Source organism: Chiloscyllium punctatum, chromosome 16 (assembly GCF_047496795.1).
Source record: "Chiloscyllium punctatum isolate Juve2018m chromosome 16, sChiPun1.3, whole genome shotgun sequence".
Lineage (NCBI taxonomy): Eukaryota > Metazoa > Chordata > Chondrichthyes > Orectolobiformes > Hemiscylliidae > Chiloscyllium > Chiloscyllium punctatum.
Genome location: NC_092754.1, coordinates 25,978,021 through 26,000,597, shown reverse-complemented (window position 1 = coordinate 26,000,597; position 22,577 = coordinate 25,978,021). Strand labels below are relative to the sequence as shown.

At 39.7% G+C, this 22,577-nt stretch overlaps 1 protein-coding gene across 1 annotated transcript in view; it reads right to left on the bottom strand.

The window, feature by feature from the left end:
• Nucleotides 1–22,577, bottom strand: part of tmco4 (transmembrane and coiled-coil domains 4) — a 112,793-nt gene that overhangs the window by 78,384 nt on the left and 11,832 nt on the right. Inside the window, exons 3-6 of the mRNA XM_072586514.1 lie at nt 21,855–22,029; nt 21,647–21,674; nt 9,398–9,530; nt 779–876 (exon numbers count right to left, since the gene is read on the bottom strand). Of these exons, the coding sequence (XP_072442615.1) occupies nt 779–876; nt 9,398–9,530; nt 21,647–21,674; nt 21,855–22,029 (434 nt within the window). The remainder of the gene's footprint in view (nt 1–778; nt 877–9,397; nt 9,531–21,646; nt 21,675–21,854; nt 22,030–22,577) is intronic.

Here is a 22,577-nt window from a genome sequence, read left to right as displayed (position 1 = left end):
TGAAGATTCTTGAACCACTCAAGTGATAGCCCATTCATTGCTCCTAACACCTATTAGTAAAAAAACTAAATGTCCTGTTTGCTCCTGTATAACATTTAGGGGGTTAGTTGGCTGGGTGGCTGGTTTGCGATGCAAAGTGACACCAACATTGCAGGTTCAATTCTTGCACACTCTGAGGTTATCATGAAGGTCCTGTCTTCTCAATTTCACCCCTTGCCTGAGGCATGATGACCTTCAGGTTAAACTCACCACCACTCATCTCTCTCTAACAAGAGAGCATTCCTCTCGTCCTCTGGGACTGTGGCAACTTCACTAATTTTCAGAGATGTCAGCATCATTTTAAGAAGCCTCTGCTCTTCTTGAGTATAATGTTTTAGGATTAAGCATTCAAAGTTTGTCATGTCTATTTGCATCTGCTCTCAAAGTAAATACCAGGTATTTATGTCTTTTATGTGTCAACCCAGTTGAAATGTATCCTTGTGAAACCAACGCTGATATGCCATTGGAGATAGCAACTTTAATTATACAGACTGACACTTATCATTAACTTGCAGAAGCCTTCAGATTAATTAATGCAAGTCTAATTCAATTTGCAGACAAAGCTCTGCAATTTTGAATGTAATACGAGTTGTCATGCATCTATTACACCTCCACCTATTATAGAACTGCAACTAATTTCTGTTTTAATACATTTATCGCAGCTTCATACCCCAATAAAAACCCAGTTTTATCTTAAGTCTATCCCCAACACCGTAAGGTGGTGGCAGTTATAACTTACCTATCACTGTCCCACCTCCTACTGTAGCAAGTCCAATGAGAAAATATCTCTTTAGTTTCTTTTTACGATCTTTTGTTTTCCGGGAAAGTTCAAGTTCTCTGGAAATGTTGAGGTTGGAAATGGGTTAGGTGCAATGTAGGAAGTAAATTAGTGAAGCAGAGAAACTTGGAGTTCTCAATATTTAAAATATGTGTTGTAAATAATACTTACAGTGACCACCATCCATACTGAACAGCAATTAAGAAGGAAAATGGCATCAGTACAAATTCAATTACAGGCATTTTTATAATGTGAGGTTACAGATAGATTATTGAATCAGCATTATTCTCCACCTACTAAACAATCATGTTTATAATGGATTACTAGTAGACACCTCATCTCAAAGATATTCCAAGTCCTGATGCATTTTGGTTCTCATCATTGATAAGAAGCTACTAGACAAATCACATTTTAGGATTTTGCTAGTCATATTCAGTTTACTTCAGATCTAAGCTGTCTTTTAAAAACTGATGCCATTAAGAGCAACAAGCTTTTTTTCTTTAAATTAAACTTACTTATCTTCTCAATGCATCCCTCAGTTCCTTCACAAATATGATTAACTGTCCTTTGATTCCATGGATCAGCTCTCCTATCCTTGTGATTTATTCCATAACTGAATATTATCCTGTTCTTATTCCTTTTTACTTCAAACATCCTCATTTTTAAATTTCATTCCTGTGACTTAATTCCTTCATGACATTGAACAATTGGCCTGAATCAGTTTAGGCAGTTTCTTTCACGGCCATAATTATTTCATTCAGATCACTTGTGCTTATTTTTCAAAATTAAGCAGCACTGAGTTTTCAAAAACAGCTCTGAGGCCAAGGACAAATCAATTATTAGGCTTATGTTCACAATGGGATGGCCACTGAGGAAGTGAATGAGCAAGAGCTTCAGTGAAGAAGGCTGAACTTCTTTCAGCATGTGAAAAATACATACCATGTGCCTATATCCTCTGTTCATTTGAGAAGCTCAATTGAAATGATTTTTATAAAAAAGCAAGTCTGTACATTATAACTTGATTTCTTCATCAGTATAAAAAATTACATTGGGGTAAAAACATTTTGACTTCTATAAGTAAACAATCGTAAATAAAAGTGTCACGTTATTTTTTGATCGTATTTTATTGAATATCCTTCCCAGTAAGAGAATGTAGTTTCTGAGAAATAAATGAGATTAAAAAAAAAGGAGCACTTTATATATTTTTATGTTGCTAACATCATATATGAAACAGGCATTATAAAGCATTACATCTTCACAAATTCATTCACAAGTTGAATCCCTTGCAGCCCACTGCTGCACAATGCTGTGTATTTTTGATTAGCAGGTTACCTAATGTATCAAAAGGTGTTAGTAAATAAACAACCACGCAGGTGATCCACTGAATGTCACAATATTTGTATACTGAATTGGATAATTTGGTTCTGTTTCGGATAGAACAGCATGTTTGCTGTTTCAAGGCCCTCTATGATTCTCGAGCATGAACTTACCAGCTGGAGAAATCATGTCCTTATCAAGCCCTTCATATCACTTACTTACTTAAAATTTGATACATGTTCAGAAAATTAAGTGTACTGCATCAGAGAAAAACAGTTGAATTAACATTGGAATAACATGCAAAGAAGTCAAAAAGTGTGGCCCTGGAAAAACACAGCAGGTCAGGCAGCATCTGAGGAGCAGGAGAATTGACATTTCAGGCATAAACCCTTCACCAGGACACGCCTGAAATGTCAATTCTCCTGCTCCTCAGATGCTGTCTGACCTGCTGTGCTTTTCCAGCGCCATACCTTTTGACTCTGATCTCCAACATCTGAAGTCCTCACTTTCTTCATAACATGCAAAGCAAAAACGAAACTCAGATGAACTGAGAGGCCCATGAACACAATAAGTCTATCCTAGAGCACAGATACTGCGTAATATGTTTGTTTTTTTCTGTACTGCCATTTATTGATTGTTTTGTTCTTGAGATTCATATTCACAGAGAAATGAGTCGAGACTGCAAAAACTCACAATATGTAGAAGAGAGACATTTGGAAAGAGCTCAGCTGACTCTACATCTGCATATGTGAACCATTGCTTGTCTTCCAGTGTAAACAGTTGACTTGACTAAGTGCAGACTGGTACATTCCAATATCCAAGACGACATGCTGAGGGATGCACAAAAGCTTGGGGCAGCTGCCACCAAAGCACAGTGGGGAAAAATCTAAGATCTTTCTGCCAAAGTTTAACAAGGGTCTGTTCAATTATCAGACCCTCTCATTGCCTTTCCCCTGCATGAAGAAGAAATGCCTTTAGTTTTTGCAACTGCAGGGAATGTCAAATTTCTATGTTTTTATTGCTACGCAAAGAGTACAGAACTGCTTTAGTATCTGTGAATGCAGATGAAAGAACTTTTCATGAATAAAGTAAGTTTTGCAATTAAAAGAATCAGAATGCAGCATTCTGTTTGAGAAAGACACTGGTGACCTTGAGCTAAGATCTAGCTAACTATTTTCATGTTACTGAAAAAAGAATTAAATACTCATGATAGAGCCATCTGACTCAGCTTTGAAAAATATGCAGACATTGCTTATTGTTATAAATATATTGAAAATGTCCTTTACTTGCCATAGCATGTAGCTTAAAGTGGTGCAGTGATTGAAGAATTTATACAGGTCAAAAAGCAAAAATATGTGAAAAAGTCTTGTGTTATTTATTCTCTGAATCATAGTTAGCATGGATTTCAAAAGGGGAAATTGTATTTTAACTAACTTGCTGAGGTTTTTGAAGAGATAATAGAAGGAGTCGATGTGCATAAAATTGTTGTTTTAGTATATATAGATTCCCAGAAAGTGTTTGATAAACTGCCACACAACAACCTTGTGAGGAAAGCTACAGGCCAAGATATCAAAGGGACAGCAGCAACACAGACACAAAGTTGGCTGAGTGACAGGAAATAGAGGGCAATGGTCAGCTGAATGAAGGTCTGTTGGTGTAATACTGGATTGGTATTGCAACTTTTGCTTTTCCTGATATATATTAATGATCTGGATCTTAGTGTGTAAAGCACAGTTTCAGAGTTTGCAGATGACACAAATTTGGAAGAACTATAAATTGTGAGAATAGTGTGGAACTCCAAAAGGACATTGACAAATTGACAGACAGATGGTAGATGAGGTTCATAGCAGAGAAGTGTGAGTTGATGCACTTTGATCAGAAGGACATTGAAAGAGAATATAAAATGGTGGGTACAATTTGAAAGGGGTTCAGGAGCAGAGGGAGATGGGCGTATATGTGCACAGATCATTGAATGTAGAAGAATAGATTGAATGAGCTACATATAAAGCAGATAGTGTTCTTAGTTTTATTAGTAGCTGCATAGAGTACAAGAGCAAAAAAGTGATGTTTAACTTGTTTGACTTCAGTACTGTATACTGCTTTGGGTGCCACATTATAGGAAGATGCAAATATACTGGAGAGAATGCAGAAGCAATTTACAAGAACGATTCCAAGAATGAGGAACTTCAATTATGAGGACATAGTGAGGAAACTGATGCTCTCCTTGGAGACAAGAAAATGGAGAGGAGATTTGATAGAGGTTTTCAACCTCATGACAGGCTGGACAGAATAGATGGGAAGAAGCTGTTGCTGCTGGTAACTGGAAAAGGAATTAGAAGACATCAATTCAAAATGATGTGACAATGAAGCAAGAGTGATATGAGTTTTCACACAGCGAGTAGTCAGGATATGGAATGCAATGCCTGTAAATATAGTGGGGGCAGGTTCGACTGAGGTATTCAAGAGGGCATTAGGTGACTTTTTTTGGATAAAAATAGTGTGCAGCAATAAGGGAAAGCACATGAGATTAGTACCATGTAATAGAACTGACCTAGGAATGATGAACCAAATCACATCCTCTGTGCCCTACCAATTCTGTCACTCTTTCATATACTAATTTTAAAAAGAACGTGTAATGTGTGTTACTGTTCGCTAGAGGTCAATCTTTGAACTATTGACAGAAGCTAGTCAGAGCGGATTTATGCTGACTTGAGCAATTTGAGTTAAAAACAATATTCCATTTCCAATGTATAAATATGAAAGACTGTTGTCAAATGGAAATATCAAGTGAATACATGCAGTTGTTGAAAAAGACCTGATCGACTGTCATACCATCCAGAAACATGGGGTTGGTTGCTGTGATAAAAGGAAAAATTCTGACTCATGCGCAACGGATGTTCTTCTACAGTATATTAGATTAGATTACTTAGTGTGGAAACAGGCCCTTCGGCCCAACAAGCCCACACCGACCCTCCGAAGAGCAACCCACCCAGACCCATTCCCCTACTTCTAACACTACGGCAACTTAGCATGGCCAATTCACCTAACCTGCACATTTCTGGACTGTAGGAGGAAACTGGAGCACCCAGAGGAAACCCACGCAGACAGTTGCCTGAGGCGGGAATTGAACCCGGGTCTCTGGTGCTGTGAGGCAGCAGTGCTAACCAACGTGTCACCGTGCCAAGCTGTAATCTATATCCAAACTAAGTTGCACCAGTAAACCTGCATAATAGGAACTTTACTCTGCATCTAACAGTACTGGACCTGAGCATGTTTCAGTGCCAATGAACTTTAACTGAAAATTATCCTATTGTGTAACTTAGAGACATCCAACATTTTTGGAGTTTGGAGAACAATACAAATGTCAAGATCAGTGGAAGCACCTAATAGGACTAGGCAGAACTTTGAATTGTCACACAGAAAAGCTTACAAAATCACACTGCACACAGTTATGGTATTCACATAATAAGAAGGATATAGAGACACCGAAGAAAGTGCAAAATAGATTAAAGAGGTTACACCAGTGCTGAGAAGACTTATAACCTATTAAGAAATAAGAAATAGGCTGTGGCTGTATTCTTTAACAATGGAAAAGGGACTGAGGAGTGACTAATGTCTTCACGGTGAGCTTTGCAGAGATGCAATGGTTTGACAGTGCAGGCACAGAGACGCACTTTCCAATTGTGCATAGTCCAAAACAAAGGGCCATCATTATAAGATTACCACCAAAAAAATCAAACAGGAATTCAGGAGAAACATTTACCTGTAGAGTGGTGAGAACGTGGAACCTGCTTCCACATAATGCAGCTGAAGCAAATACATAGATGCTTAAGAGGAAGTCAGATAATGACAAGTATAAGAGATGCATTAACTTATGTGCAGATATATTGAAACGAGGTAAGATGGGAAGAGGTTCATGTGAAGCACGAGTACTGGTATAGATCATTTGGGTTAAAAAGCCTGTTGTAAAATGTATCCTATATAACTGGCCTCTTCAACTCTCAAATCTTTGATGTTGTAATTTTGAGTGAAGCCATTTGTTTGGGTGTGATTTAAAGTATCATGGGAATATATGTAACGTATACACAATACATACATTCAAATAAATATTTAGTGTATGTTATGCTAAGTGATAAACTGAAAAATCAATGGAGCTGTTGGAGAAAACAAGAAACTACAGACACAATCTAGTGACTTCTAAACTTCAATGTAGTTTCTGAATGCATGTGAGAATTATAAAATACATCTGTAAAAACCAGAGTAATTTAATCATCATTCAACCTCTTGATTGGACAAAGCATGTAATTGCCTCATTGTTCTCTAAAACTTGCAGAAGCAATAGGGTAGTGGTGATGGAAAGACGTAGAAGCAATTGGGTAGTGGTGATGGGAGATTTTAATTTTCTCAACAATGACAGGGATACACTTAGCGTCAGAGGTCTGGATGGGGTAGAATGTGCAAGAAGCATCCAGGAGAGTTTTCTAGAGCAGTATGTCAATAATCCGATGAGGGAAGGGGCCATATTGGACCTGGTACTGGGGAACAAGCAGGACAGGTAGTAGAAGTTGCGGTGGGGGATTTCTTTGGGAACAGTGACCACAATTCTGTAAGTTTTAGAATACTCGTAGACAAAGATGAGAGTGGTCCTAAGGGAAGAGTACTAAACTGGGCCAAGGCCAATGATATCAAAATTAGGCAGGAGCTCGGAAATGTGGATTGGACACAGCTATTTGAAGGAAAGTCCACATTTGATATGTGGGAAGCTTTCAAAGATAGGTTAAAGATAGTGCAGGATAGGCATGTCCCGTTGAAGGCAAAGGATAGGAAGAGCAAGATTCGTGAACCAAGGATGACAGGAGAAATTGTACGACTAGCCAAGAAGAAAAGGGGAGCGTACATAAGGTCTAGGCAGCTAAGAACAGAATGGGCCCTGGAGGAATATCGAAAGAGTAGGACAAGTCTTAAATGAGGAATCAAGTAGGCTAAAAGGGGTCATGAAATAGCTTTAGCGAGCAGAATTAAGGAAAATCCCAAAGCATCTTATTCTTATACAAGAAACAAGCGAGTAACTAGAGTAAGGATTGGTCCACTAAAGGATAATGAAGGAAGGCTGTGTATCGAACCTGAGAGAATGGATGAGATTCTGAATGATTACTTTACATCAGTGTTCACGGAGGAGAGGAACGTGATGAATGTTGAGATTAGAGACAGAAGTTTGATTAGGCTGGATCACGTTGACATAAGTAAGGAAGATGTGTTGGGTAGGCTAGAGGTTATTAAGGTGGACAAATCCCCAGGACTTGATGGGATCTATCCCAGGTTACTCAGGGAGGCGAGAGTAGAAATGTCTGGGGCCCTGACAGATATCTTTGTGGCATCGTTAAATACAGGTGAGGTGCTGGAGGACTGGAAGTTTGCTCATGTTGTCCCCCTGTACAAGAAGGGTAGTAGGGATATTCCAGGTTAATGTAGACCAGTGAGCCTGACGGTGGTGGTGGGAAAGTTGCTGGAGAGGGTACTGAGGGATAGGATCTATTTATATTTAGAAAAAAATGGGCTTATCAGGGATAGGCAACATGGTTTTGTGTGAGGGAGATCATGCCTTACCAATTAATAGAGGTCTTTGAAGAAGTGACCAAGTTGATAGATGAAGGAAGGGCTGTTGATGTCATATACATGGACTTTAGTAAGGCGTTTGATAAGGTTCCCCGTGGTAGACTAATAGAGAAAGTGAAGTCACATGATGTGCAGGGTGTTCTAGCTAGGTGGATAAAGAACTGGTTGAGCAAGAGGAGACAAAGATTAGTAGTTGAAGGTTGTTTCTCGAAATGGAGAAAGGTGACCAGTAGTGTTCCACAGGGGTCAGTGTTGGGGTCACTATTGTTTGTGATATACATAAGTGATCTGAAAGAGGGCACTGTTGGTCTGATCAGCAAGTTTACAGATGACACGAAGATTGGTGGAGTAGCAGAAAGCATAAGGGACTGTCAAAGAATACAGGAGGATATAGATAGACTGGAGAGTTGGGCGGAAAAGTGGCAGATGGATTTCAATTCAGACAAATGTGAGGTGATGCATTTAGGCAAGACTAATTCTAGAGCAAATTATACAATGAATGGAAGAGCCTTGGGAAAAGTTGATGTGCAGAGAGATCTGGGAGTGCAGGTCCATTGTACCCTGAAGGTTGCTGCACAGGTGGATAGTGGTCAAGAAGGCATATGGTATGCTTGCCTTCAGTGGATGGGGTATTGAGTATAAGAGCTGGCAAGTCATGTTATAATTGTACAAGACATTGGTTCGGCCGCATTTAGGATACTGTGTACAGTTCTGGTTGCTGCATTACCTAAAGGATGTGGACGCTTTGGAAAGGGTGCAGAGAAGGTTAACGAGGATGTTGCTTGGTATGGAAGGTGCTAGCTATGAAGAGATGTTGGGTAGGTTAGGTTTGTTTCTATTAGAAAAAAGGAGATTGAGGGAGGACCTGATTGAGGTTTACAAAATCATGAAGGGTACAGGCATGTTGGATAGAGACAAGCTTTTTCCCAGGGTGAAGGATTCAATAACGAAAGGTCACACTTTCAAGGTGAGAGTTGGAAAGTTTAAGGGGGATCCACACGGCAAGTACTTTACACAGAGGGAGGTAGGTGCCTGGAATGCGTTGCCAGCAGAGGTGGTAGAGGCAGGCACGGTAGATTCATTTAAGTTGCATCTGGACAGATGCATGAGTAGATGGGCAGCAGAGGGATACAGATGCTTAGGAACTGGGCGACAGGTTTAGACAGTAGATTTGGATCAGCTCAGGCTTGGAGGGCTGAAGGGCCTGTTTCTGGGCTGTAAATTTTCTTTGTTCTTCGTTCTTTGTTCTCTTTGTGATCTCATTTCACCCAATCACCTTCAAAAACCTTGTCAAACAATATGTGCACAGCAGCTGCTGGGAGCCAAACAAACTGAACTCAGTTCCCAATGATCCAGACAGATATAATGTTCAAGGTCACAGTAGGAATACATTTTATCGTGATGGCTTTTCTTCTTTGCTTTCACTCTTCATATATTTCATTTCATAAACATTTGCAAGATTGCAATCTCACCCCATTTTCCTCCCAAAGAAAATAAGTCAAAATTCATGAATCATAATTGATGTTTGAAAATAGAGACGATGATTCAGCACTTTGTATTTCTTTGTTTAAATATGCAGGCTGTTATTTCCCAAGCACAAAACACACTAGAGTTGTGAAATGTTTTCTATGTCTATGTTTTTCTTACTTGGACTCTGTTTCTGTACATCCTTCCAGACTTTTTACCAAAGATTCCTCAAAGATCTCCAGTTCTTCAAATGAAATTCGCAAGAGCCAGGTGATGTGACAGATGAGGACCCTTGCACGTGCGTCGTAGTATCCTGCAACACAAAGGTGGAACAAAGCATGCTAGTTAGAAAACTCTAGACAAGCTACGATTTTTATTTTGTTTGACTTGCATTATCTAAATGTACCAGATTTGCTAATAAGTAATGTGTATGACATCAGGTAGTCTCAAGTTTGATAAATAGATCTGACAAATACTCTTGTACCAAGCTAAGATCAGAAATGTAATGCCCAGTGTGAGATTGAACCATACAGACCCATAGTGTCCTCTCAGGTGGGGTTCTGAATGTGCTGACCAGTGCAAACCAGTATATGCTACCAGCAAACATAGACACCTCTAAAGTCTCAAAATGCTACTTTTCAAATTAAGAATAAAGTGAATATTGATGATTGCATCAATTAATATTTTGAATTAACAAAATAAATTACGTCAAAGGAAGGTGTTAAAGTATACGTACTGGAATCAACAGCAACTCATCCTGTATCAACACACCCCCTCTAAATGATCAATAGCCAATCTAACCCACTCTCTGAAAACCTACACCACAAAGGACGCACCAACAAACCACACAGCAAGAAAATGGACAAGCAAACATTTAATTATGTATTTTGGAGTACAACGTGGTAAGACACTGCAACATGTTTCCGCAAATGTCAACCAAAACTCAGTTGCTTCTGAATCACAAGGCTCCAGGTTCAAGACACACTCCAGGGCTTGACCACAGAAGTTCATGCAATATGAAGGAAATGCTGCAAGTTTGGAGACATAATCTTTCAGATGAGATGCTAAGCTAAAGCCCCATCTACCCAAAATAAAACAGAAAGTGCTGGAGACACTCAGCATGTGTGGCAGCATCTGCAGAGAAAGAAACAAAATTAATCTATCAAGTAGCCATGATTCTACCAGCTTGGTTGGAGAAAAGGATCCCATGGTGCTACTTGAAAGAACCGGGAAATTAGCCAACAGTTAACCCTCAATCAGTACGTGATACACACAAACAGATTTTATGGTCATCACTGAACAGAGATTTGCTGTGTGCAAACTGGTAGCCATATTTCCTCCAGTACAAAAGTGATTACACTTTAAAAGTACACATTGGTTGCAAAGTGCTTTGAACCAACTGGTGGTGGTGAAAAGTACCATAGAATATCAAGTCTTTTTTTACTCTGGGACATAAATGACTTGCTTATCCCTCACACTCACTAGATCTGTAAAGGCTTATCCCAAACCCAATTGTCCAGATTAATACCAGCCACTGGTGACAGTTTGATCTCCTCTCTGGCCACCTCAGAGTATTCATTTTAACACCCGACATTAACACCCTACACCCTAGATTTTCAGTGAGTGGGTTAAGATTGGCTATTGATGATTTAGAGGGGATGTGTTGAGACAGGATGAGTTGCTGTTGGCAATGCATTTATAAATTATCGAGCCTTTTTAACAGCATTACAGTTAGGTCATGTAGGATTAATCCTGGGCAATTTGTCCTTAGCTGAACATCTACCTAACTAAATGTTGTTTCTCCTCTAGCTTGTGCTGTATGTGGCTGTATATCCACAGGATGACTGAACAGTCACCAAGATGGTAGACAGCACCATGATAAAGTCTCTACTTTCAATGTGGAACATTGCTGTCATAAGCCGACAAGACAAAAACTGGCAAAAATGTGCATAAAGGAATTTTTAAACATAATATTTATGTGAACAAATGTTAAAAACATTGGTGCTCACCAAGGTGAGGAACTTCTGTGGTGGGGAGTGGAACATTTTCAGGATTAGTATCAGCTGGGATACCATCCCATCAAACTTTCTTTCAATAACAGTATTAGTTATTTACAAAATGATGCTCAACTCATGCAGTCCCAAAAGTATGCACTAATTTCAGGAATGGCCTTTCACACATGAATTCCACAGTCCTCATTCTACTCTAACCAGTCAAAAATCTAGTTAATGCTAATTAACATGAAATAATACCCACAGGGAACTGGACTGTAACTAGAAATACAGTATGGAAACAGGCCATTAACTCTAAGCAGTTCATGTCAGTGATTACCCTTCATGCAAGCAAATAGTTCAAACCACATTTTCTCCTCAACTAATTTTCCTTCATTCTTATGCCCAAGTTCATTTTGAATTCTGATAGTTTCTGCCAGGGCTATCCCAACCATATAAATGAATTGAGCAGCACCTAAGCCATCAGGGGTGCCAAATTAGATGGAAGTGAATGCCAAGTAAATAAAGATAAAATTTAATTCCAGACTTCAATTTTTTCTCTTTGTTGACTGTGTGCACACGTTTGCGTATGTGAGTGGAGGGTGGAGTGTGGTGTGGTAGGGGTGATTGTTGCAAAATCCTTGGGCCAGCACTGAAAGAAAAAGATTCACAGCTTGGAACTCACAAAACTGGGCAAATTGATTCCATATAGGGTCCAATCAGCAGAGTCATAGAGATGTACAGCACAGAAACAGACCCTTGGGTCCAACACATCCACGCCAACCAGTTATCCTAAATTACTCTCATCCCAGTTGCCAGCACTTGGCCCATATCTGTCTAAACCCTTCCTATTCATATATCTATTCAGGTACCTCTTAAATGTTGTAATTATCCCAGCCTCCATCACTTCCTCTGGCAGCTCATTCCATACATGCACCACCCTCTGCGTGAAAAGATTGCACCTTAGGTCCCTTTTAAATCTTTCCCCCCTCACCCTAAACATATGCTCTCTAGTTCTGGACTCCTCCGCCCTGGAAAAAAGACCTTGTCTATTTACCCTATCCATGCCCCTCATGACTTTATAACCTCTATAAGGTCACCCCTCAGCCTCCAACATTCCAGGAAAAACAGCCCCTGCCAGTTCTGCCTCTCCCTTTAGCTCAAACTCTATGTATTAATGATAGATATTTTGCAATCCCACCTATTCCTTACCAAACAGTTGCTCAGATGACCTTAAATTTGGATGACATAAGAAATCATTTAAAGCTTCATATTTTACTTTCCAGACCTTGAAACAAAAGCTTTTATTAGAAAAGCCATACCGAAAATGATTACACCCAAACATTTCAATACTGTGGAAAGATGAACAGCTTTGCCCTGCTAAATTCAGGTGGATTTCAACACACATCCCAGAAGTGAAAATGGAAATTGAAATGACTACACTACCTGGCTCCATTAAACAAAAGTGCTCCTCCTGTACACACAGATAACAGACTGCCATAAACAGGTTCAGCTTCTAGAAAAAGTATGCACTTTGCAGCTCATGCAACACAAATTGGCCATGACCAATCAAATCAATAACAAGCATCTTGAGCATTGGACTGAATAATTAATATTCACCGATATTTAACTTGAATAAGGAACAGCAAATAAGAATTACCTAGTTTTAGCTGGTTTGATTTGCCTTTCAATGTGAGAAATCTGTGTTTTCATCTGGGCATTTTGCCAACTTTTCAACTTTTTCTCTCTCTTCAAGAAGTGTTGAGTCTACCTAGGTTGAGTTCCTGGGAGACAGGCAGCCTTGCAATACCTCATGGTGGTTCAGTATTCTTTATGTGAGCTTGAACAGACTATCTAACCACAACAATATATCAAAGTAAAGTCTGATCCTGTTCACACACTTTCCACCAGAGGTGACCATATATTGGTCAGGAGCCAAATCCACAACTGATCTTAACTCCTTTGTAATCAATTATCATTAACACCAATCGTAACACCAGCTACTGTCTAACCAAGGTCAGCAACCAAACCTGTGACAGTACTGCTTACTGAAGCTGAGCTTTGGAGTGGATATGAAACTCTTGGTATAGTTTGATAGCACACCAGACAGCTCATTCTAAATCTTAGTGCTTTAGTGTACACAGGTTGCTGCATTCGTGATGTGTACGTAGGAACATCTGACTTGGGAGCAGACGTAGATTGTTTAGACATTCAAGCCTGCTCCACCAACCAATGATTTGGTTATTTTCTGCACTCCAAAACAAATGATACCCTATTCTATCAAACGTATGTCTAACTCACCCTTGAAAAAAATTGAAAGTTACAGTTTTCATCATCTTCGGAGGAAGAGAAGTTCACATTCTGGTGACCTTTTGTGATAAGAAATCTCATGACTGTCTCAAAAGGACACCACTAGTTCTTAAAGTGTCCTCTAAAATTTGGTCACATTGTGATTTTCTAGTATTGGCTATAAATTATTTAATAAAGTTCTAGAGCATCTTTCCTGTCATAGATGTTAGCATAGTTTCCTGCTTTCTGTCATCCTCCTTCCTTGAATAAACGTGTCACATTGCCAGTTTCTAACCTGCACTGACCTTTCCAGAATCTCAGGAATTTTAAAAGAATATAACCAATACATCTATTATCAGTGCTGCAACTTATTTTTAAGACTCTAGGATACAGTACATTTTACGCCAATAGTTTTACTAGGCTTTTTTTCTTGGTGATGGTGATTGTTTTAAGTTAACCCTCCCTATCACGTCAGGATTTATATCGTGACTAGTTGTTGGAGGGAATCCTGAGGGACAGGATGTACATGTATTTGGAAAGGCAAGGACTGATTAAGGATAGTCAACATGACTTTGTGCATGGGAAATCATGTCACACAAACTTGATTGGGTCTTTTGAAAAAGTAACAAAGAAGATTGATGAGGGCAGAACGGTAGATGTGATCTATATAGACTTCAGTAAGGCGTTCGACAAGCTTCCCCATGGGAGACTGATTAGCAAGGTTAGATCTCATGGAATACAAGGCGAGCTAGCCATTTGGATACAGAACTGGCTCAAAGGTAGAAGACAGAGGGTGGTGGTGGAGGGTTGTTTTTCAGACTGGAGGCCTGTGACCAGTGGAGTGCCACAAGAATTGGTGCTGGGTCCTCTACCTTTTGTCATTTATATAAATGATTTGGATGCAAGCAGAAGAGGTATGGTTAGTAAGTTTATAGATGACACCAAAATTGGAGGTGTGGTGGACAGCGAAGAGGGTTACCTCAGATTACAACAGGATCTTGATCAGATGGGCCAATGGGCTGAGAAGTGGCAGATGGAGTTTAATTCAGATAAATGTCAGGTGCTGCATTTTGGGAAAGCAAATCTTAGCAGGACTTATACGCTTACTGGTAAGATCCTAGGAAGTGTTGCTGGACAAAGAGACCTTGGAGTGCAGGTTCATAGCTCCTTGAAAGTGGAGTCGCAGGTAGATAGGATAGTGAAGAAGACATTTGGTATGCTTTTCTTTATTGGTCAGAGTACTGATTACAGGAGTTAGGAGGTCATGTTGCGGCTGTACAGGACATTGGTTAGGCTACAGTTGGAATATTGTGTGCAATTCTAGTCTCCTTCCTATCAGAAAGATGTTGTGAAACTTGAAAGGGTTCAGAAAAGATTTAGAAGGATGTTGCCAGGGTTGGAGGATCTGAGCTATAGGGAGAGGCTGAACAGGCTGGGGCTGTTTTCCCTGGAGCGCCGGAGGCTAAGGGGTGACCTTATAGAGGTTTACAAAATTATAAGGGGCATGGATAGAATAAATAGACAAAGTCTTTTCCCTGGGGTGGGGGAGTCCAGAACTAGAGAGCATAGCTTTAGGGTGAGAGGGGAAAGATATAAAAGAGACCTAAGGGGCAACATTTTCACACAGAGGGTGGTACGTGTATGGAATGAGTTGCCAGAGGAAGTGGTGGAGGCTGGTACAATTGCAACATTTAAAAGGCATTTGGATGAGTATATGAATAGGAAGGGTTTGGAGGGATATAGGCCAGGTGCTGGCAGGTGGACTAGATTGGGTTGGGATATCTGGTTGGTGTGGACGGGTTGGACCGAAGGGTCTGTTTCCATGCTGTATATCTCTATGACTCTATGACTGGGAATTTTTCTAAGCCTTGTACCACAAAAACAAACATGAGGTATTTGTTCAAAGCCTATTACATTCTCCATACTGTCTCTGTCAAGTTAATATTATTGCTTTGGTTATTATTTGCCTATTCAAATAAATACTTAAGATAACCTTTACTATCTGTTTCAACATTACCAGATAGTTTTCTCTCATTCTCTGTTTTCTGCCTCTTTGTGACCTTCTTAATTATTCACTGCTGCTTCTTAAAGTCTGTCCAATCTCTAAACTACCAATACACTTTGTTGATTTCTACAGTCAATTTAATACTATGCCTAAACTACTTATTTAGCCATGGTTGATATATTCTTTTTGAAGAACCTTTCTTTCTCACAGAAATAAATCTTTTCTAAGAGTATTTTGAAGGAGGAGGTTGAACTGTGAGAGGTCATGGTCTATGTTAGGATCGATGACATAGGAAAAAGAGAAAGGAGGTCCTCAAGCAGGCTTTAGGAAGTTAGACAGGAAATTGAAAAGTAAGACTTCAAAGATAGTCATCTCCAATTTACTCCAGGTGCCATGAAGCAGTGAGTATGAAAATAGAAGGATAGAGCAGATTAATCCATGGCTCAACTGATGGTTCAGGAGGGGGGTCTTTAGATTTGTAAGGCATTTGGACTATTTTTGGGAACCTGTACTAGTTGGATGAGTTACATCTGAACAGGAATGGGACCAGCATCCTCATGGGGTTGATTTAAAATAGATTGGCCGGGGAATGGGATCCTAACAAAGTCTGTTCGCTAATGTTTTGGGGATATGAGTTCAAATCCTACCATGGCAGATGGTGAAATCTGAATTCAATAAAAAAGGTGGAAAAAGAAGCTAGTCTAACAGCAACCATGTAACCACTGTCGATTGTTGTAAAACCTCACCTGGTTCACTAATGCCCTTTAGGAAAGGAAATCTGTCATCCTTACCTGGTCTTGTTTACATGTGACTGCACACCCACAGCAATATGGTTGACTCTTAACTGGGCAATTAAGAATGGGTGATAATGTTAGCTGAGACAGCAACACCTGCGGCCCATGAACAATTTTTAAAAAAATGCTGTGGGGTGAATACGATTGGTGCCAAAACAGTCAGGGAGAGATAGAGCATCGAAAATGTAAACAAATTTTACACAAATGTAAAAATAAGAAGGGGATAATAGTAGAGGATTTTAAACTATTCAGATGTTAACATGCATAATATCACTCAAGTCTTTCTTTCCTTTCTTCTTTTTTTAAACAAATATATATTGGTCATTGTCCTCCATCATTACACCTGTAGCATGACAGGATTGGAAAATGATGGCCCTCTCTCCTATAGAATAGTAGATGGTGCTGCTTAGACATTCTAAAATGTGGCCCATATGTTAATGTGGGGGATCATTTTCATAATATCAGTCAAGAAACTTATTAAAAAGAACAGAATGTCATTGGCTTCCTTACTTGATTTGGCTATCTCATGTTTTGGTGTGGGAAGCTAATGAAGGATATTTGTAACAAAACAGAAAATTGTAATAAAACAGAACAGAAAAGGCCCAGGGCCTTTTTCCCCCTCTATTTTCCCTTCATGGTGATTTTCTCCCATCTTCTTCTTAACCTTCAGGTCCTTGGTGACTTGTAGTTACACAGATGCCAAGCATCTTGGTTGCACATATATCAAGTTCTTAGTTACTTCTTAGCTCTCCTGAATCCCCGAACAGACAGACTTAGGAGTGCAGGTACATAGTTCGTTGAAAGTGGTGTCACAGGCAGACAGCATAGTGTAGAAGATATTTGGCACGCATACCTTTGGTGGCCAGAGTATCATGTACAGGATTTGGGATGTCATGTTACAGCTGTACAAGACATTGATAAGTCCACATTTGGAGTACTGCATACAATTCTGGTAGGGAAGTCCAAAACTAGAGGGCATAGATTTAAGGTGAGGGGGTAAGATTTAAAAGGAATATGATGGACAACTGTTTCACACTAAAGCTGGTGCACATATGGAACGAGCTGCCAGGGGAGGTGGTGGAGGTGGATACAGTTACAACATTTCAAAGACACTTGGAAAGGTACATGGATATGAAAGGTTCAGAGAGATATGGGCCAAATACAGGAAAATGGAACGAGTTCAGTTTAGGAAACCTGGTTGGTATGAACAAGTTGGGCTGAAGGGCCTGTTTTCCTTGCTGTATGACTCTATGATACTAATTTAAGACACACCTTGAAGATTCATTATTTTGTGAAGGTGCCAGTGTTGGATTGGGGAGGACAAAGTCAAAAGTCACACGACACCGAGTTATTGAACAGGGCTATTTGAAATTGCAAGCTTTCAGACCCCCTGTTGGCTGCCTAAGGAAGGGGCGGGGGCTCTGAAAACTTGTGGCTTCAAATAAACCTTTTGCACTCTTAACCCGGTGTCGTGTGATTTTGACTAATTATTTTGGGTGTTCAGTATTTGCATCAAGCACCACCAGGGCACAGGCATCATGAGTCAAACAACTGTCACTACAGTGAGATTAGGCACAGCATGAGTTAGACACAATAAAAAGACACACGGACATTTTGGGTAACCCCTCCTCAAAGACTCAAATATTAAATCTTTCTTGTGCATTGTTCTTGTGCAGATCATCTATGCTTTCCTTTTTTTTTGTTTCTCACATTTACAGAATTCCACTGTTTCCTTCTCTCCACAGTGTTATTTTCAAAATCACATTTGGAGAATTCAGTGGTTCATTTAAAACCACCCACTAAACACCAACAAATCAAAATTTGAGACGTTGCAGAGTCAGTTAAATCATAGTCTCAGTGTTGAACTCAGTATCTTGGAATCCTGAACTTTGTACAGCTCCTCCCAAATTGGGAACTTTCTCAATACATTTATCAACACAATCACTTTGAAGTTTCTCTGTGATCAGACTGATCATTTACAAACCACACTTCTATCTTCAGAACTTTCTGCATTAGGAAATCATTCAAGGCCAGGCACACAGCAGCTGCTATTGATGTAAAGCCAGGTTTAGGAAGTTCCTCTATGAATAATAATGATGACTCAGAATGTTTTGCAAAAATGGTAGTACAAAAATCAACTCTATAACATACAGGAAGATATTCAATACCTCAGATACAACTCAACTTCACATAATTATCTGACTATTCAGCATTTTATAAATCTATAATAAGCAACTCACCTGCAAATTTTAATGCTACAACACTAGGTTTGTTGTGTTTGCTAAATTCCCTCATTCTACCCCCACAGAGATATACAGCACAGAAACATTGGTCTAACTCATCCATGTGACCAGATATCCTAAATAAGCCTAGTCTCATTTGCCAGTATTTGGTCCATATCCCTCTAAACCCTTCCTATTCATATATCCATCCAGATGCCTTTTAAATGCTGTAATTGTAGCAGTATCCACCACTTCCTCTCTACACGCACCACCCTCTGAGTGTAAATGTCACCCCATAGGTCCCTTTTAAATCTTTCCCCTCTCATCTTCGACCTATGCCCTCTAGCTTTGGACTCCCCCACTCCAGGTAAAAGACCTTGTCTGTTTAGCCTATCCATGCCTCTCTATAAGGCAGCTTCCTCAGCCTCAGATGCTTCAGGAAAAAATAGACCCAGTCTATTCAGCCTTTCCCTATAGTTCAAGCCCTCCAACCTACAAGTCAACATCCTTGTAAATCTTTTCTGAACCTTTTCAAGTTTCACAACATTCTTCCTATAGCAGGGAGATCAAAACTGCGCACAATATTCCAATAATGGCCTAACCAATGTCCTGCAAAATGACCTCCCAACTCAATGCACTGACTAATAAAGGCAAGCATACCAAATGCCTTTTTACTATCCTATCTACCTGCGATTCCACTTTCAAGAAGCTTATGAATCTGCATTCCACAATCTCTTTGTTCAGCAACACTCCCCAGGACCTTACCATTAAGTGTATATGTTGTGCCTTGATTTGCTTTTCCAAACTGCAGTACCTCAATTTATCTAAATTAAACTCCACCTGCCACTCATCGGCCCCATTGGCCCTCCTGGTCAAGTTCCAGGTGTACTCTGTGGTAACCTTCTTCACGGTCCACTACACATCCAATTTTGGTATCATCTGCAAACTTACTAGGCATACCTCCTATGATCATATCCAAATCATTTATATAAATGATGAAAAGCAGTGGATCCAGCACCGACCCTTGTAACACAATGCTGATCACAGGCCTCCAGTCTGAAAAGTAACCCTCTATCACCACCCTCTGTCTTCTACCTTCAAGCCAGTTCTGTATCCAAATGGCTAGTTCTTCTTCTACTCCATGTGATCTAACCTTGCTAACCAGTCTACCATGGGAAACCTTGTTGAACACCTCACTGAAGTCCATATAGATCACATCCACTGCTTGGCTCTCATCAATCCTTCGTTACTTCATCAAAAAATGTAGTCAAGTTAGTGCGACACCATTTCCCACACACAAAACCATGCTGACTATCCCTAATCAGTCCTTGCCTTTCCAAAAACATGTAAACCCTGTTCCTCAGAATTCCTTCCAACAACCTGCCTACCTGTTCCACATCTTTGAATCCTTCAATAATAAGACATTTCTGGGAATAATTTGTCATTATCATAATTATGTTTGCTGCAAATAAAGCAATAAGGACCTTCAGATGATTCTAAAAATGATTGATTATACAGATAATATTGAATCCTACATAATTAGCGATGATACGCACCAAACAAACAAATTCTGGTCACCCTGCTATGGGAAAGATGCTATTAAACTGGAAAGGGGACAAAAAAGATTTACAAGGATGTTACCAAGAATGGAAGGTTTGAGTTATAAAGGGAAGCTGGAACTTATTTTCCCTGGAACATAGGAGGCTGAGAGGTGACCTTAGAGAGGTTTTGTAAAATCACAAGGGGCATAGATAAAGTGAATAGCAAAGGTCTTTTCCCCAGGGTAGGCACAGCTAAAACTAGAGGGCATAGGTTTACAGTGATAGGGGAAAGATTAAAAGCGACTTGATGGGCAGTTTTTTCACACAGTGGGTGGCACGTATGTGGAACGAGCAGCCAGAGGAAATGGTAGAGTCAGATACAATTACAACATTTAAGATATTTGGTCAGGTACATGGTAGGAAAGGTTTAGAGGGATATGGACAAACATAGGAAAATGGGACTAGTACATTTTAAGAAAACTGGTCAATATGGGCAAGTTGGGCTGAAGGGCCTGTTTCCATAAGACCATAAGACATAGGAGCGGAAGTAAGGCCATTCGGCTCATCGAGTCCACTCCGCCATGGCTGATGGGCATTTCAACTTCACTTACCCGCATTCTCCCCGTAGCCCTTAATTCCTTGTGACATCAAGAATTTATCAATCTCTGCCTTGAAGACATTTAGCGTCCCAGCTTCCACTGCACTCTGCGGCAATGAATTCCACAGGCTCACCACTCTCTGACTGAAGAAATGTCTTCGCATTTCTGTTCTGAATTTACCCCCTCTAATTCTAAGGCTGTGTCCACGGGTCCTAGTCTCCTCGCCTAACGGAAACAATTCCCTAGCGTCCACCCTCTCCAAGCCATGTATTATCTTGTAAGTTTCTATTAGATCTCCCCTGTGCTGTATGATTCTATAACATAACAGCATTGTAAGTGAGGGAAGATCAAAATGCAAGAATGGAAAGAAAGGGTGTAGCATAAAGAGCTAGAGAGGCTGCTCCACAAAATGGCAACTGAAATTTGCAGGGCCAAGAATTTTAAATGGGTTGAGAGTGCCGAAATTACACCACACAAGCTAATTGGGGAATAACAACTTACATTTATATAATACCTTTAATGTGATATGACGACGAGGTGCCGATGTTGAACTGGGGTGGACAAAGTTAAAAGTGTGATAAAACATCCTAAAACACTTTACAAGAGGTCTGCAAGTCAGATCAAAGAAGTTCATGAACTGCCTCTTAGATATTACTGTTATAGTACCAATAGAGTTGACATCCAATGCACATAATGTGTTTGATGAATATGGTCAGGACATGGAATATTAAATAAAACAGAAAGTGGTGGTGAAACCATCTGATAGCATCTGATAGCATCTGTGAAGAGCTAAACTTTCAAATCCAATATGGTTCATCACATGCTAATTTCCAAATATGAAAGATTGGTCTCAGGAGGGAAAATGATTGGGAAGTAATGGACAATGGTCTCTGGTTCAGCAATTTGATAGGTAGAAGGGGAAGGGGTGTTACAGTATAACCTATTTCCAGCATTTTCTGTTTTTACCGTTACTGAATCCAGGACTCACCATCCTTCAGTGAAAATGAAACAAGATCCTAAAACAGAAGAGCAGAAGTTAGATTGTATATGAGTTCTGCCAATGTTAAAAGAAAACATTTCATAGAAATTCTCAAACAAACATATGCAGCATCAATGAAACCCCCCCCAAAAAATCAACAATACAATTAGGCACACCAAACACAATAGCACAGCAGGATGCCGTACAGAATATGTACCTGAGTAATGAGGATTGGATTGCCCTCCAAAACCTGTTCTTTTAGCAGCAGGTCTGCAAATGTGTCTGTTCCTTCCACTCCCATTCCATTAGCAAAAGCCTCCATGACTGGTAAAACTGATTCTGAGAGCTGCAGCCATTGTACAAGCCCTTTAATAAATTTCATTCTGAATTGCCTACAAAACCAAGGATTGCATTTAGTGAACTTTCTTTAATAAATCTTGTAAATAAAACTGACCAGTGCATATATTCATATGTGTATTTAACATATGCAAGCATCTACACTTTACAGACCAATGGATATGAACATATGTAGTCACACTAAACCTACTCATCTCTGTGTAAACTTGTGCACTGACAGCTCATTATCTGAAGAGTAAAAAATTGCAGGCTATAGGGAAAAAGCAGTGGAGTAGTACTTGATGAGCTGTTTCTGCAGATAATGGGCAGAACTGCCCCCTTCTGTGCTGTGACAATTCTGTGATTCTGTGAAAACAGTCATGAATTTAGACTTTTGGTTCATGAAAATGAGGGTTAGAACAATAGTTCTGTGGAACAAAAGTTTCTCATAATCTAAACTGCATCACATTTATCACAGCACATAAAAGCACAATTAGTCAGTGCTTAGAAATTACAGGAGGATGAGCCTTCTGAAGACATGAGAATTATCTTATTTGGGCACATACTTACAAACATTTTGTAATTTGGTAAGTGATCAGCTGCA